This window comes from Mesoplodon bidens (assembly GCF_964165515.1).
Source record: "Mesoplodon bidens genome assembly, chromosome: 5".
Taxonomy (NCBI): Eukaryota; Metazoa; Chordata; class Mammalia; order Artiodactyla; family Ziphiidae; genus Mesoplodon; species Mesoplodon bidens.
Window position 1 is genome coordinate 102292199 of NC_138161.1, and position 18415 is coordinate 102310613.

Sequence of the window (18415 nt, forward strand, 5' to 3'; positions counted from 1 at the left end):
TTTGTAGTGAACAACTAGGTGGTGCAATTACTGAAATGAGCAAAAATGGGGGGGAGGATCCTTTCTCTTCTTAACTGTAATATTTATTATTCTTTGCGTTCTTACTATGTGCCAGACGCTGTGCTAGACGGTTTACAGATTTTCTCCTACTAAAATTTCACAACACTACCAGTAAATGCTTTGTCTCAGGTTTGTAGATAAAGCAAATTAGTGTCAGGCTGGGAGCGGGGAGGGAACCTGTTCTCACCGCTAGGAAGTGGTGGAAGCTGAATCCGAACCTAAGTCTGCTTCCAGGGCCACTCCTCATCAGGCCTCTTCTTTGCGAAACCGAGACAATTTTCTCCTGGGTTTGTTAGAATATAAAATATGATCTAAGCTATGCATCAGCCGTACCGTCCGCGTGGAGTTCTTGTCCCCGCCCATTTCGCCCGCGTCCTTCCTCCCCGGCGTACAGCGCCTAGCCCTTGGTGAATGAAATTCCGAGCCTCGTAACCAAGATAAAACCTCCCTCCCGCAATTGGTCAGTGCTGGAGGAGGAGCCCCGTGATTGGTGGAGAGTCCAAGGAGGCGGGCGAAGGGAAACTTTGTGTACCGCGATGCCGGCTCTTGGAACCCTTTCCCCACCACCAATCTTTACGTAATTTTCTGCGACTCGCAGGTGCCGGGGCTGAGCGGATTCCTGCGGAGGCACGATTCTCTGACGTTTCCCCTTCTAATTGGCCGGGAGCTGCGGCTGTAGTTCCGAAGCCTAACTGGCCGGCCTCACCGCCTCGGAGGTGAAGTGTACTGCGCTGATTGGCTGTGAGGCGCCGGCCGCGTGTGATGTCCCGAGCAGCGATTGGCTCTGGCCCGCTGGGTGCTTCTCTCGCCGGGACTCGGGACTCCCGGGAAGTGGACTGGTAGAGGAGGGGGCAAGCTAGCTGTCGCTCCCGACTAAGTCGGAGACTCCGGCGTGAGGCGGCCTCTCAGGGCCGGGGGGGCTGGCGAGCCGACGCGGCGGCGGCGGCGGAGGCTGTGAAGAGTGCGGGGGTCAGGGGCCCGCACAGAGAGACCATGGCCCCACAGAACCTGGGCACCTTCTGCCTGTTGCTGCTGTACCTCATCGGGGCCGTGATCGCTGGGTGAGGAACTGGCATCCGCGGGCACGGGGCCCTTAAGTCAGTCTTGGCTGGGGAGGAGGCTTGAGGGAGGGGGGGCATTGTCACACTGGGGGAGTGGAGAGGGGCGTTGCTGTGGTGAGGCGGTGGAGCGGAGGAATGGATAGCGTGGGCCAGGCTTGTGGGGGTGGAGAGGAGAGCAGTGGGTGATACGGGTGAGAGGGGCTTAGACCCAGAAGCCCTAGAGCTAGATTTGCCTAGAGAAGTGAGGGTTGGATGCAGTGCCAAAAGCAACGTGGTGGGAGGGGGCTGCTGAGCTGGAGAAGAGGACGATGCAATGTTGAGCCTGCAACAAGCCATTGGGCTGACATTAAGTGGGTGGGTTATGATGCCAGGCCAAGTGAGGAAATGGGGAGGACAGGTTAGGGAGGCCATGCTGGGACTGAAGGAAGTTGGATTGAGGGAGCAAGGCAGACCCTTGGGAGAGCCCTTGTACTTCTCAGCTTCTTGAGATACTGAGCCTGAGTTGTCATCATGCCTCACTGTCTCTCCATGGAGCATTCTTAGGAAGCTGAATGGTATTATGAGCGGGGAAAAAACATTTCCACTACTACACCAATAGGTGGTAGACTGGGATTCTAGCCCACCCCACTTACGAATTATGTGACCTTGAAGGAACATTTCAATTCTCATCTGTGACATGAGGATGATAATGTGCCACCTGTTTGAAGGAAGTAGGACCACCTGAACTCTTGAGATTCTCCGGCCTTTAATAAGATCCACTATCGTATAGGCCTGCTGACCACAGGGTATGATATGCCAGGCTCATATTTTAGAATGTGGGGAATAGTAAAGTCTTAGCTTTTGACAAATGTATAGGTTGCTCTGAATGTAGAAAGCACTACCTAGCAGAGCTTTAAACTTTAAATACTTGTTATTCTCTTAAAAGTTTTTTCCCTGTGCATATATGCTTCAACTTTGTTGGTTTTTTTTTTTCTCATGAAACATATTAAATTTCTAAAATAAAAATTAACTTCTCCTAGGTAATGCTTTATTGGGTTTTTTAACATGTTTTTGTTAGTACTTTTTGCACTTAAAGCAATGGGTACCTTAAGTTGTTTAAACAAGATTTCAGGATAAATACTGTTAGTACTGTAGCTATAAACTTCAGTTTTTCATAAAGGATTCTCTTGGGGACCTTCATGTTGATGCTGAGTTATGCCAGCCATCTTTTCCCTGTATTTTTCTCAGCTGTTACTTAACCATTTTTATATTAAGTATAGCCTAAGCCTCACTTTTTATATAGCTAGCTCTTTTGTCATTAACATTAGTGAAACCTTTGATTTATTTAGTTCTTGTCTCAAGAGATGTCAAGTTTTTGCAGATTTTGGGGATGTGGTGATAAAGCACCTAAATAATCCTCATGGAACCCCTTGTCAGTGATAATTTTTAAAATTTATACATTAAATGGTTTTCCTGAAGTGTGACTAAGAGCTTATGAAATACATTTTTTAAAGTTCTGTCATATATTACGTGGATCTTGATACCCCAATGCATTTTTCCCCACTGCATTTTAAAATTGCCATCATTACTACACCATCTTCCTGTGAACAACTTTCCCATCCCTTTGGTTGAGAGAGTGCATTTTCAGAATAATTTCTGCTGGCTAAAGTGACTCTGGCAAAAGGAATAGACTTTTGTGAGCATGCTTATTTATTCATTTCATTCAACGAATATTTATTGGTGTCTTCTATGGGCTGGCTTTGGTCCCTGCCCTGAAACTTTGTTAGTCTTATTCTGTCTTCACATTGGCCCTTCCTGCAAAGATTCCCTTTACAATTAATTTGGTTCCAACATAGCTCCTGGCAAGGAGGTCAGTGGATCTCCACTTTATCTTCTAGCTCATGCCATGTACATATTTGCAGCTACTGAGACTTATAGACGCCTGCATATGGGTTCCAGCAGCTGTCTCTAATTAAGACTTAACCTAGACAAACTAGTATAACTAGTATAACTAGTAATGACTGCAAAATTGAAATTTTCTCTCTCAGCAAAAAACTCCACAACTCATACATTCAAATGGGTGTTATTCTCTCTTCAAGCTTTTTATTTGGGCTTTGACTTAACCTCTGTGTTAACCTCTGAAATTAACTTCAGTCACTTCATCTTTAACATTCCAAGAGTGCTACTGTTAGAACATTTCTGTGACATAATCTTTTTGAGTAAAGAACATCTCTGACATAATCTTTTTGAACAAAGAAATTCATCCGTTGAGACTGACCTTTGGAAGCAGTCAAAAGTCATTTGAAGTCAGTAATAGGGGAGAAAAAAGAGAGTCAATTTGATTATACAGTTCTTGGTTGAAAATGATGTGTGACCATAAAATAAGAAAATGACTTTCTTGACTAAGGGTAGTTCTAAGAGAAGAATGCCAGAGATATTTTGAATAATTCTAGTATTGTTCAAAAAGTACATAGCCTCTCATTGTGATTACTTCAATATGAGACTCATTACAAATTCTGGTGTGTTCTCTTTTTAGTCATTCTTTTTCGTGTGTCACGTGGGTACCTTCATTTTCCTACCTCTTTGCTCAGACACAAACCTAAATGTAAAGGAAAAAATTTCACTTTTAAAAATGTAGTGTATTAACTCTTTAATGAAGTATCTTCTCCCTCTCCCCCACCCTCAGGCGAGATTTCTATAAGATCTTAGGGGTGCCTCGCAGTGCCTCTATAAAGGATATTAAAAAGGCCTACAGGAAACTAGCCCTGCAGCTTCATCCTGACCGGAATCCTGATGATCCTCGAGCGCAGGAGAAATTCCAGGATCTGGGTGCTGCTTATGAGGTGAGTCAGGAAAAGGATGAAGTATGAATAAAACCTACAGATTCAGAAAAAAACCATGTAACGCTGAGTAACACTCCCATTTTTCAGGTCACTTTTTAAAAAAAAATTGACAATAGATAAAAGTAGCACTTGATGCTATATTGTACATTAATGTTAGTACGTGCTACTTCTTGCCCTTTTCGTTTCAGTATTTGTCTTATTGTGGAGAGTAATGTTGAAAAAGACAAATGAAAGAAAATAGGATTGGTAGGTTAATACGTAGATTGATGATCAATCACTCCGTTTGAGAGTTGCAGCCAGAAACAGAAATAAAATCTAAATGAGGATTGCAAATCCACATGTGCCCATGTGGATCAGGCAGATAACATGCAGGGCAGGTATAAGATACAACAGGAGAGTGGATATTCTACCTCCATGTTAGGAATCAGTAGCGATTGAAGAGGACTGTGACAGGCTGAAGACTTCTTGCCCCATTTCAAGGGAACAGCTGTTATTCAACACCAGCCGGTTTTTGCCGTGTACAGATGCAAACACTGTGTTTGCACACTGTGGCCAGATCATTTAATTTTTCAAGAGGAGTGGAAATCCTGATTTTTTGGTAAATTCTCCTGGTTGTAAAATGTTGGTAACTAATTCAATTTAAAATTTTCTTTTACATGCAGATCAAAGAAAACACAGCTATAGTTTGAATTTGCAACCTGTAATCTAGAGGTCAAAATACTTTCATGTGTATCATCTCATTTAATCTTCATTAGGACACCATGAAATATAGGAGAGCTGGGCATTTTCTTATTACCATTTAAAAAAAATTTTTAACAACACAGAGGAATATTTACTGAATGCTTAATAATCTTTTTACTATTTGAAAAACCATTATACACAGAACCTTTCAACACTATGGTGAAAAAATTTTACAAATAAGTCACTGATAATCTTTCATATGTATTAATTTAGGAGTTAGCTGTATTGTGTGTGTTGCAATTCACCTTTCCCCTAGAAATAGAATACTATTATTCTGTGGTTATACTTTTTCTTTTCAGCTTTATTGAGATATAATTGACAAATATAATTGTAAGATATTTAAAGTATATATTGTGATTACTTGGTACACATATACATTGTGAAAGGATTTCACCCATCTAGTTAATCCATCACCTCATATATTTATTGTTTTGGTGAGAACATTTAAGCTCTGCTTTCTTAGCAAATTTCAGTTATACAATACAGTGTTATCAATTCTAGTTACCATTTATTCACATTTTCTAAAAGGGCCCAGAAAAAAATAATTTGACTCCAAAAGTCAGAGAGCTACAACTTCTGAATTCAAATTAAATCCCTATATAGTGAGAAGACTGAAAACAAATCTGAAAAATATTTTAGTGGAAAAAACCCAGAAGGAAGGGATCCCAAGGCCTCCTAGGTTAAAGAAGTGAATGAACCAAAACAGTGACTTACATACCCAGGTGAAACCTAGAACTAATGGGGTTTCCCTTTCTTCTCTCAACACCTATAGGACCAAAATTCCTAACCGCAGGCCCACAAATAAACTTGAGAGGGTTGGTGGACCCTCTTAAATTACTGTATGTAACATTTCTTTCTTGTTGATAATATGGATTCCATATTTCACACTGTGTTTCCCATGAGTATTCCCATTGCTTGCTAGGAACCCAATAATCAAAAATATTTTCTGGGGAAACTGTTGCTAAGAATTTACCATGCTCTTTAAAGACTCTACCATGTTCTTTAGCCATGACCTAGGCAAGACTATACATAGATCATTCATGAAATTGCAGTTTAACTCTTAAGAGCCTTTCTGGTCACTAGTTCAAATTTTCTGTTTGTATCATTCACTTGATTGCCTGCCTTTGGTCCTTAGATAAATTAGTGTTCACAAATCAGAATCTCAGTAAAGTTGAAGAGTCTTTTGTGAATACAAATCTGTCTTCTCTACTGAGCTGGGATTACTACTGGCATTTTAATTAATTGAGACTCTGGTTGGTTGGCCAGTCAACTAAGAAACTCCTTTTTTTCTTTTAATAATAAAAGTTTCCAAGACTATGGAATAAAGTTGCATTCCTTAGACAGAAGAAAAGTGAGGAGTAAGTGAATGGTAATAGATAACTTGAGGAGTAATTTGGGGGTAGTTATTACAGAAGCCTCCTATGTCCAAAAAGAAGCTGACTTAAAAAATAGTCTTTGTTTTGGGGTTTTGAAATGGTGTTTCTTATGGACCCAAATGTGGGGTTCATTTCTTTGCCAAGACAGGAACAGAGAAGTAGACTTGAAAGTGAAAATATTGGAAATCCAGATCACATAATAATGAGTTTTGTTTTGTTTTCTTTTTTAAAGTTAACTCTGCCCATTTCTACTTCCCCAAAGTGGCTATTTTTTAGGATATTTACCAAACAATTTTCTTCTCACCTGGTCTATCACAGTGGCTTTAGTTGAGTACTCTGGTCACTTCTAGACTAACCCATTTGTCTTTACTTTTAAGAATGCTCACTCTCTTGTACACTGAATTTCTTTTTATCCTTCTAAATGTATCTTAAATGTTAGTAGATTTTTGCTGTGGCACCTTACACATCATTCAGGCCCTGAGCCAAAAGTGTGTCCTATTTACATACGCCAATCAGATCTTCCCTTTCTTTTGCTGAGTCAACAAGCCCCATCTACTTCCAACCTCACGTTTCCTGAGCCAACACAAGTATGGGTTTCTATAACTTTCTCCTTCAGTCTACTATCTAAATAGACATTTAAGAATATCAAATAACATAAAGTTATTCAATTTTCAAAGTTATATGTGTGCATATATTTCAGAATGCTCTAAGTAAATGGGAAGCTGTTTTTTGGAGGGCAAAATTTGAGAACATTGAAGCTTATTTTGTTTTACATTCTTTAGTTCTATATATGGAATGGTCTCAATGAGAAAGCGTATACCTATGACTGAGTATGTAGTTTTCTAAAACCATTAAAACTTCAGAAAGTCTTTTCAAGTTGTGAAATTTAGCTTGAGCATCCTTCATAGAGCAGTGTCCCTTTTCACTCTTTGCAGTTCAAACTCAGGAGGTTATGAGCTGTGTGTGGCAGACAGCATTCTTCCCAAATGGATTTCTACATGTATCAAAAGAATGAAAAGGGAATATGAAAATATTGCAGTGTAGAGCTTTCTGGAGACCTGTCATTGGAGTCCCTTGACTTGCCAGTCTCTTAATGTGTGTGTGGTAGTGGGGTGTAGGGGTTATGGTATAGACGTGTAGGGCTGAGCAAACTTGACGGCTGTCCTAATTTACTGCTTCTGTGACTGATGACAGTCTCTCATAGTCATGTCCTAGTTTATAGTTTAGAGAGAGAATATAACATAGTGGTTAACAGCCTAAACACTGGAGTCAAACTACATGGGAAGTAAACCTGAGGAATTCATCTCACCTCTTTCCTGTTACTGCCCTCACATTCATAGCCATGTCGCTAATCTCCAGCATGATATTTATATGGCTAGGTGAGTTTTGATAAATTTAAATTAAAAACATGAATTGAGCATTGTGGAAAGTTACAAAATGAACACTGATCAAAGAATTTAGTCTGATAAAGAAAATAACTTTATCAACATGCCTTAATACCATACATAATGAAAACTGAATTCCACTAAAATTTTACACACAGTATCAGAGTTTAAAAAAACAAAAACAAAAACATAAATGTGAATTCACCTTACCTGAATATTACCAACTCATAATCTTTTCTTCCACTGGCTTTTGCCCCCAGGTTCTGTCAGATAGTGAGAAACGGAAACAATATGACACTTATGGTGAAGAAGGATTAAAAGATGGGCATCAGAGCTCCCATGGAGACATTTTTTCACAGTAAGTAATTTATCTATCTGCAGGGTATTAGTGTCTGAGAATGGATCACTTAGTGATTATTAAAGAATTATCCTTGCTCCCTTGTTCAGAAGCTTTCAATGAAGAGTACAACTCAACTGATCCTTGACCAAGAGGTCATTCATCATCCTTTCTGTGGGAATATACTCCTCTATTTTCACAAAGCTCCAGAAAAGACAGGTGGCACTAAAAGGGATGTCCATCTAGCCAACCATATCAATTAAATCAACCCTGACTGTGTTGTGGGGGATATATGTTGGAAACCAGTTCATTTTATCTCCTTGCTGTCTTAGAATCTGCAAACCACTTAATGAGCAAAGTGATTCTTATAAGCGGAGAGCGAAATTCCTACTCTCATACCCAAAGCTGACTCTTCATCCTATCCACAAGAGAGGGATGATTATGATAATCAGCATTGTTGGAAGGAGTTGGGTTAGAGGCTCTTCATCCCTTGCTGGGCCCAGCTTTCTGGGAGTGCTAAGAGGCTGGGATAATGAACATCTTTCCTTCCCGCTCTTTGAGCCCCTCTTTGTTGAGCATTTGAATTTTCATATGTCCTGATGATGCATAAATAGATCTTGATCTGGGGTTTCAAGTCAAGTTATAAATAAAAAGATGTTTGAATATGCATTTCTACGGGGAGAGGATGCATTGCTTTCTTCAGATTCTCTTCAGATTCTTCAGATTCTCAAGAGAATTTTCTTCAGATTCTCAGATTTCTTGAGATTTGTGAACCCTTCCCCAAAAGAAGTAAGAATCACTGTTGCTACAACAGCTTCCCTCGTTTAGTGTTTGGGGGTGACAGTAGGTTTTCAGGACTTACAACGATGTGTGAGTAATATTATTAGGAAATCTTTCTCTTCCCCAGGATTGATTTGGCTGCTTTAGCCTACCAGGGAAGTGTCCTGTTTGAACCCCTTAGCAGTAAGAAGTGATACCCAGGGATGCCAGAAAGAAAAAAGGCTCTGCCCTTGCTCTTTCCCCACCAAAATCCTCCTTCTCTGCTTTTATTTAAAATTCAGGGAATCCATTCACCAAGATTGGGTTTTGGTTTTGTTTTTTGGAGGGGTTGGGGTTGTTGTATATTTGTCATCACTATGCTAACATCTGAGGCTCTTAATAACCAAAACTTAACATCAAGAATAGAACTCCTATACAATTGAAGGTCACTGTTTATAGTAATCTCAAAGTGACGCTTCTGTTACTTAACACAAATTAATTTTGGTCTTATGAGACCAGAACTTCCTTTTCTGTAAGATCCAGAGTTTTACTAAGGCTGATGCTTTTTTAGTTTAATTATGTATCCAAGATTTTTGTACAAAGCAGTAGCTTGTTTCAGCAAAGTTAGTTTCTAAAAAAGCATGTAAAGGTGAACACTACAAACGTCCAAAATTACCATTAGGTTTGGCAATACATGGATTTATATAGACTATACCCTTTCTCAATGTCTCCATTATATCCTGATATTTGTCAGTATTGAGAGAGATTATTTTTTCATTGATTAAGAATTCATGGGCCTCCCTGGTGGCGCAGTGGTTGAGAGTCCGCCTGCCGATGCAGGGGATACGGGTTCGTGCCCCGGTCTGGGAGGATCCCATATGCCGCGGAGCGGCTGGGCCCGTGAGCCGTGGCCGCTGGGCCTGCGCGTCCGGAGCCTGTGCTCCGCAACGGGAGAGGCCACAACAGTGAGAGGCCCGCATACCACAAAAAGAAAAAAAAAAAAAAAGAATTCATTGGCATACTGTATACACTGTACTGTGTGTTTGGACAATATTAAAAAGTAAATTTTTTTGTAGTAGGGGCAATATAGTTGACATTATATAAATTAAAAATTGTGTATGATGTATGACTCCAATGTATTAAAATGTCTTTCAGTTTTGCTCACTGGTGGGACACAATATTTTATCAATGTGAAGAAAACTGAAATTATAAGAGGTGAACTCTGATTTCTTTTTGTGATGATTTTACACTTACCAACAGCTTCTTTGGAGATTTTGGTTTCATGTTTGGAGGAACCCCTCGTCAGCAAGACAGAAATATTCCAAGAGGAAGTGATATTATTGTAGATCTAGAAGTCACTTTGGAAGAAGTATATGCAGGAAATTTTGTAGAAGTAAGTCCAAACTATACAGCTATTCATATTGACTCCCAGAATGTGTTCTTATGACTAAAAACAAGAGGTTTCTGTGTACCTTCTCTGTCTTTTAGGGGGTGGGGAGGTGTATAGAATTGAATTAATCATAATCCTTGGTTCATGATATGCTGTTATTATTTCATGAACTCATCACTCAGCCCAAGAACTAAATAAAACAATACCAGGAGTTATATCTACCTACATGCTACTTCCCTATTCCGTTCACTTGCCTCCTTTCCCAGGTAACTGTCTAATATCCTGAGTTTTGTCTTTATTGTTCCCTTGCCACTCGTGTTTGTTTGTTTTATTACATATATAGGAATACCTGAATAATATATTGTTTACTTTCACTGTTTTTGACTTTGTAAAAATGATATCATACTATACATTATCTTCTGAGACTGGCCTTTTTTACTCACTCTTAATATTGTCGGGATTCATCCATGTTGTTGCTTATAGCTATAATTCTGCTGAATAGAATTTCATTGTGACCACGTTACGTCAATAGGCATGTAGGTTACCTCCAGTTTTTTTCAATTCCAAGCTGTGCTTTTAGGAAGTCTTGTACATATATCCAGGTAAAAAGATTAATTTCCCATGTTCCCTTGCAGACCTGTTGTCTGTCATCATTGCTAATACATAATGTGCATCACTCTTTGCAGTTAGCATTCTCCTAAACAAATTCCTTTTTAATCTAATTATTGTAAAGGATGTATATGACCTTGCTATTTAAATGCCCCCATGGTAAGTTCTTTTTAAGAAAAAATTACCTTGAGAGAGCATAGTGGTTAAAAGCACAGAGTTTGGAGCTAGACTGCCTGGTTTAGAATCCTGGCTCTACCGTACATTGGTTATGTGACCTTGGTCGTATTACTGAGCCTTTCTGTGCTTTCATTCTTCCTCTGTAAAATGGAGATAATAGCAGCATCTACCTCATAAAGCTGCTATGAGGATTAAATGAGTTCATAAATATATGTGATTAGGGCCTTGCTTGGCACATACTAAGTGCTATAAAGTGTTGGCTCTAATTATTGTTATTGTTATTTATTCCGTTGACCTGGGCTTTCATATGTTCATAGACTTTGAGGGATTTTTCTCCAAGCATTCATGTCATCTCACTGCATGAGCATGTGCCCTATGATTAGTAGGTGTTTGACTAAACAGGCAAAATCAAGAGTACATTTCTTCAAATATTTTAGTTTCTAGTGATTTAGAGGGATCAGAATGTTTAATTGCAATCAGCTACAAGGAGATGATCGTTGTGTCTTTCCTTATGGGTTAGAGTATCTGAATCGAGACAGCACTGGAAAACACTGCCAGATTGAGTTGCCTGAAACAAGGAAGTGTTTTCATGAGGTTAATCATAGCTAATCCTGGGATGGGAGCCACATACCAGCTTTTGAAGGCTGTGGTTGTTCTTCAGGGCTTATGCTTTACACAGCTCAGATTTCTCAAGAGATAGTAATTCTGTGCACTACTTTAACTCAGTAGTATTTTGTCATGCTTAGAAAAGGTGATTCCATACATACTATCTTTCAGTTCTCTTCTTTCTTACCCTCCTCTCTCTTCTCCAACTTCAAAATTTGAGTCAGTTAAAGATCCATTTGCTCCACTCCTATGTGGGAGCTGACTTACAACTTCTCCAAGACTTCTCTCAGCTGTGGGTCTCCTTGAGGGATGGCTTGGGAGAGAAGGGGAAGTGCCAACCCCAGCAGGTGCACAGAGCCCCGATCTGGTGAGGAAACCAAAGGCTGTGGGACACAAGAGAGAAGCTGATCCTGTGTGTGTACTTGCTAGGTGGTTAGAAACAAACCTGTGGCAAGGCAGGCCCCTGGCAAACGGAAGTGCAACTGCAGGCAGGAGATGCGGACTACCCAGCTGGGCCCCGGGCGCTTCCAGATGACCCAGGAGGTGGTCTGCGACGAGTGCCCAAATGTCAAGTGAGTGCAAGCACCTTCTTTGCTCTGCCAAGGGACACTTTAATCATCTCCTTTGTCTAATAAAATGCCAGTGGTCCATACCTAGATTTTTTTCCCCTCCCTCTCCCCTATCCTTCTCTCTCTCCCTCATGTTCTACCAGAGGATAGAGCAAAGAAATGTACAGTTTAATTTTTTCCGAAAGTGTCTATTCAGAATATCTCCTTTTATGTTTATGAACTAATAAGCAGGGCCCTTTATTTCTGAATATACTTAACAAAAATGTTGATATTTTTCCTTTTTCCTACTTGGAATATTTAGAGCAGTCTTATGTGTACAGCTAACATTTCAGATTAGAGAAGTACTATTTGCTGATTTATGTTATAAATACAACTATTTAATTGAACCTTCAATTGTATATATTGAAACTAGCTCAGTTATTTGTGGGATCAGTGAAAAACATCAAATAGGATAAACTCTCCTGTTAGATTTTCTGATAAACATGATGCTGTCCTTTCAGGTGCGCATTTATGTAAGTGCGAGTAGTTTTCTCTGTTACTGATCACTCACTTCAAGGGAATCAGTCTACTGCAGGCTTTTTTGGAGTCGGCAGACGCATGGTTATGTGATAGATAGTAGCTTTGCCCTGGCTTTTGGCAGGTGGAAGGTGTAAATGGATATCAGGTGGTTTTGTCATTTAGGGATACAAGATAGTCTTCCAAGAAAAAGGTCTGATTGAGTAGATAAACCTTCATTATCTGTATCTGGGGTTTGGTTTATATTTTCTTTCTTCTTTTTTTTTTTTTCTTTTGAATGCTCTTTGTCTCAGACTAGTGAATGAAGAACGAACACTGGAGGTCGAAATTGAACCTGGGGTGAGAGATGGCATGGAGTACCCCTTTATTGGAGAAGGTGAAATATTGATATTGATGTTTTATTATTGTAACTTTATGCTCCCGCCTGCTTATGAACACCTCCCACCCCCCACCTCACCCCATACATACTTCGTGGCCACCTAGTAAATGCATATATCATTTCCAACACACTTCAGTCAGTTATAGGACACAGAAAGCCTTTTTATGACCATCCTTAAGCATCCTGGTTGGTCCACTTAAGCAGTAGCATTACTGTTTATCCTTTGACTATCATGGCCAAAAGTTACTGTCAAGTAGCCTAAGTTAGGTCAAAGTTTAAATATTCAGAACTTAATGGATTAATTTTAACTCAGCAAGAAAAGAAGATATGTAACTCTAGTTGGCATTAATAAGATGCTCTCAGACCTCACTTAGGGGTTAAATTTAAATCTCTAGAAGAAAAATAGCTTTAAAACATCAGATTCAGGAGACCAGTGAATCATTCTTTGTTTAGGAAATAAGTCACGTTATTTATTGCTGTGTCTGAGTCCCAGGTGATCCTCACTAATAATCTGAGACTTGATATAACCAGGTAGACACGCTGCTCTCACAGATAGGCTTGACAGTCAAAGCCTAAGGTAGTGGCGTTAGAAAATTCTCTCAACTGCTAAATAGATTTGCAGTGTTCGACTTGCATGGCTTACAGTGTGCTGTAATCTCTTCTCTTCTGACAAGGTGAGCCTCATGTGGATGGAGAGCCAGGAGACTTACGGTTCCGAATCAAAGTTGTCAAGTAAGTAACCTCAGTTTAGAGGCCTTCTCTTTAGCCCTCGCTTTTCAGAGGAGTCAGGTTAGAGAAATATGGGTAGCCACCAGGGCACTTCCAGACTTTTTCCTCTGTTTCATGCCCTTAATGCCCTAAATGTGTAACTCTACAGCCATACTGAAAATTCGGGGTTGGAGCCTAGGATTGAGTCCATTTATTTATTTACTCAGGACTTCCAAGTCCAAAAGATGTTGGGAGGAAAGCATCGGTATTAAGAGTAAGGAGCTGTGAAAGAGGGGCCAACAAGGAGACCAGAGATTTTAACTGAGGAAATACGGCCCCACACAAGAATGGGAGACTTTTCCATAGAAAGGAGCTTCTGTGACATAATCTGCAGCTGCTGGGCAGCTTCTCTGGTTGGCTTCTCTTCAACATGCAGTTCTACTTACATAAGAATTTTACCTGGGACTCAGGTTTTCTTATCACTTGTCTCTTTTTTTTTTTTTTTTTTTGCGATATGCGGGCCTCTCACTGTTGTGGCCTCTCCTGTTGCGGAGCACAGGCTCCAGACGCACAGACTCAGCAGCCATGGCTCACGGGCCCAGCCGCTCCGCGGCATGTGGGATCTTCCTGGACCGGGGCACGAACCCGTGTCCCCTGCATCGGCAGGCGGACTCTGAACCACTGCTCCACCAGGGAAGCCCATATCACTTGTCTCTTGTTACCACTTTGGAAACCAGTGATACCTCTGCTTCTAAGGATTCATTGAAATGAGGTTCCCACCCAAATATGGAGAAATGGGCCCCCAGTGCCAAGGACTTTTTTACCTCATAGCACTCTTTAATCTCAGTGATCTTTCCCCAACCTTCCTCACCTACCTTGTCTTTCCCATCACTTCCCAGAGAAACTAGCACATGTGCTGTTCCCTGAATAAACCTGGTACCTTCTCAAGTCCTTATCATTGCCAAAATTCCCTCTTGCCCTATCCCCACCCTCCCCTGCGCCCACCTTATTTGCAGCTTCAGAGCTGATCGGGCCTTACAAGCCCAGCTCTAGAAGCCCCCCAGGACCCGTCCCTGATGCCCTTCTCCCCCAGTCCCACAGCCAGAAGTTGTCCTTCTCTCTTTTCCATAATCTAGTTACTTGTATTTTAATTACATGCTTTGACTTCTGCTGATTGTAAGCTCCTTAAGATTAGAGTTTAATAAATCTTAGGCTACTTTACAGTCTTGATTAATACTGTACACGAAGGAGTGTCTAATAAATGCCTATTTCTTGAAAGAGTGGCATTCATCCTTTTCCGTGATTTTTCTAAAAACTTTTTGAACTCTTCCCAAAGAAAGACTTTGGAAGTTAATGATCTTTACCTTGTTCTGTTCTAGGCACCCAATATTTGAAAGGCGAGGAGATGACTTATACACAAACGTAACAGTCTCCCTCGTGGAGTCTCTGGTGGGCTTCGATATGGATATTGCTCACTTGGATGGTCACAAGGTAAGCAAACCAGTTCTCCCACTTCCTGTCCTTTTAAAGCCTTCACATGGCTGCTGTTGAGGTTACTTCAGCCACTTCAGTCATTTGGAGCCACGGGGACTAAGTGCTCAGGCTTTGTTCTGTCACCTTTCCTCACTCTGCTGCTGAACGTGTAGCAGTAACAACGCCACAGACCCCTCAGCTACTCAGAGGTGATTGCACAGCCTTTGGCAGTCTCGTCTTTACAGTCTCCGTTGGCAAAAGCCTTACTTCTTTACGTGTTTCGTTTTTCTTTTTCTTTTTGAAAACCTTCTCTTTCTTTGGCTCGCACTGTCCTAATGATGTTTCCCCCGCCCCTTCATCCTGCTGCTCTGAGCCATGACATGGGCTCTGGGCACCAGTACTCACTGGAAGCTGTGTGTTGTGCTTCAAGAGTACCAGTCCCGCTCCAGTCCATCCCCTTTGCTTTCCAGGTACATATTTCCCGGGATAAGATCACCAGACCGGGAGCCAAGCTATGGAAGAAAGGGGAAGGGCTCCCCAACTTTGACAACAACAACATCAAGGGCTCTTTGATAATCACTTTCGATGTGGATTTTCCAAAAGAACAGTTATCAGAGGAAGCAAGAGAAGGTGAGGGTATAATGTTTACTGTTCAAGGAAAGGTGAGGTCTACATTAGAAGGATTAGAGGCTTAGGGGTGGTCTGCAATGACTGATTGAGAAAAGGGCCCAGTCAGTGGGTCCTAAGTAAAAAGGAAAGGGTGAGAGAGGTCAAAACTGGAAAGAGGACAAAGAAGAAGGAATGGAAGACAGCCAAAGAGCTTTCTGTCCATTTCAATTGCCTCTTATCGGATTTTGTGGGATGTATGTGTGGTATATGTGCCTGAGACACAAAGACAAGGGGTCACCTTGGACGTGCATGTATGGGTATCCACATGCGATAAAGTTAGACATTGCTAGTTACTTGTTTAATTCAGATCCATGGTTGTCATAAGGCCTTTTGTGAGCCTCCCCATGAAACATGCTCTTCAAACTCTGGGGAAGTCACTTTTTTGTTAGCGGAGTCATTTGTTCATTCTTTCCTCAGGTATCAAACAGCTGCTGAAACAAGGATCAGTGCAGAAGGTATACAATGGACTGCAAGGATATTAAGAGTGAATAAAATTGGACTTTGTTTTAAAATAAGTGAATCGGCGATATTTATTATCTGCAGGGTTTTTTTTTGTGTGTTTTTGTTTTCATTTTCAATATGCAAGTTTGGTTTAATTTTTTTTTCTTCTAATGATCGTCATGAAATGAATAAGAGGGCTTAAGAATTTGTCCATTCATGTTGAGAAAAGAATGACCAGCAAAAGGTTTAATAATACCTCTCCCTTTGGGGATTTATGTCTGGTGCTGCCGCCTGAGTTTCAGGAATTAAAGCTGCAAGAGGACTCCAGGAGCAAAAGACACAATATTAAGGGTTGGAGTTAATTGTTAGCTATTTCATTCGAAATGCCAACTGGAGAAGTCTGTTTTTAAATACAATTTTGTTGTTAATTTTTTCTTGACTCCTGTTTCTTGTTGGTGTAGTTACCCTCTTGTCTCTTCCATCTCCATTTTGGTCATTTTTCCTTGATCAGCCTCATTTCCCTCCTTGGGGCCTGTGAGCTAGTTGGGTTTTCCTCCCATCAAGCAAGATGAATATACAAACCTGTGGAAGAGTGATGAAGATCCAGTCCCCGTACCCAATTAAACACACATGGCACTTTCTAGAAAGGAGCCTGAAGAAAATTAGAGATTGGAGTAGGTGAAACAAGATCACACCACCACCTAATTGTCCTTGAGAAAGTATATTCCCTCTCATTTAATTTGGGAATAATCAAATCTGACATGGAAACTTTACTGTTTAGAAAGCACTTTTCATGTATCCAATCTCAGTTGACCTCATGTTTGAAAAGTCTTCGGCTTGTGTTAGGAACTAGGATTATTGTCGGCCCTAGGAAATGAATTTGAAGCAGTAGAGTTGCAAGTTGCATTTGCTTCTCCCAGTGGCACCTAATTCAGGTGGTATGTGACGTCAATATATTTGACTTTGTAACCTCCTTCCCTTTTCTACATCATACAGTCAAATTACACTCTTTGTGTTACTTTAGCTAGTGAATGTTTCAGTGTTGTTGAACAACTGCTGTTGCAGAGTGTGTGTGGAGCTGCCTTCTAGCCATCAGTGTGGTTCCAGCAACATTCCCACCTTTGGCTATGCAGCAGCCAGTGCTGCTATTGCCTTTTCATTTATTTTGCGCTGTTTTATAAAAATTAGGGGAAAGGCGGTGGGGAGGAAATTTCATCCATTTAGAACAGTTAAGAACAAGCACACCGGGACTTCCCTGGTGACACAGTGGTTAAGAATCCTCCTGCCAATGCAGGCAGGGTACATGGGTTCGAGCCCTGGTCTGGGAAGACCCCACATGCCATGGAGCAACTAAGCCCATGCACCACAACTACTGAGCCTGTGGTCTAGAGCACACGAGCCACAACTACTGAGCCCGCGTGCCACAACTACTGAAGCCTGCACGCCTAAAGCCCATGCTTTGCAGCAAGAGAAGCCACTGCAACGAGAAGCCCACGCATTGCAACGTAGAGTAGCCCCCACTCGCCGCAACTAGAGAAAAGCCCGTGCGCAGCAATGAAGACCCAATGCAGCCAAAAATAAATTAAAAAAAAAAAGAACAAGCACACCTTTTAACCTCAATCAGACACTTTTTAAAAATTTTATTTATTTGTTTTTATTTTTGGCTGTGTTGGGTCTTCGTTGCTGTGTGCGGGCTCTTTCTCTAGTTGTGGCGAGCGGGGGCTACTCTTTGCTGCAGTGTGCGGGCTTCTCATTGTGGTGGCCTCTTGTGGAGCGCGGGCTCTAGGCACGTGGGCTTCAGTAGTTGTGGTGCACAGGCTCAGTAGTTGTGGCTCGCGGGCTCTAGAGCGCAGGCTCAGTAGTTGTGGCGCACGGGCTTAGTTGCTCCGCGGCATGTGGGATCTTCCTGGACCAGGGCTTGAACCCGTGTCCCCTGCGTTGGCAGGCAGATCCTTAACCACTGCACCACCAGGGAAGCTCCCAGACACTATTTGGACTTGAGTGATCCAACTGTGTGTTCACTTGTGAAGAAAAAGAACAAAATTCAGAGGCTTATTTGAAATGCTGAAAATCTATCTTAGAAATCAAACGCACCATATAAATACATATGTGTGTTTCATGAACTTTTGTACATTTAATATTCATTATGTACTGAGTTGCTGTAGTTAAAAATTTCTTAGGAATAATTATCAACATTTCTCTTCTATATCTTAGCCCAGGAGAGCTCTTGATCATTTTTTGCACTTGCTGATTTTTTCCAAGATTTTTGCAAAAGTCGGTCACATACCAAACTAGAGTTATTATTCTTAGCTAGAAAGACCCCAGATATAATGCTTT

The 18415-nt window shown here is 41.1% G+C and overlaps 2 protein-coding genes across 2 annotated transcripts in view; one reads left to right on the forward strand and one right to left on the reverse strand.

Moving 5' to 3' along the window:
• RFC4 (replication factor C subunit 4) overlaps window positions 1–18415 on the reverse strand; it is a 243151-nt gene that overhangs the window by 39552 nt on the left and 185184 nt on the right. The window lies entirely within an intron of this gene.
• On the forward strand, window positions 855–16511 carry DNAJB11 (DnaJ heat shock protein family (Hsp40) member B11). Its single transcript, XM_081235662.1, has 10 exons — window positions 855–1121; window positions 3787–3943; window positions 7706–7803; window positions 9802–9934; window positions 11753–11895; window positions 12702–12784; window positions 13462–13519; window positions 14875–14986; window positions 15439–15598; window positions 16055–16511. The coding sequence occupies exons 1-10, from the start codon at window positions 1054–1056 to the stop codon at window positions 16117–16119; spliced, it is 1077 nt and encodes a 358-aa protein (XP_081091788.1). The 5' UTR covers window positions 855–1053; the 3' UTR covers window positions 16120–16511.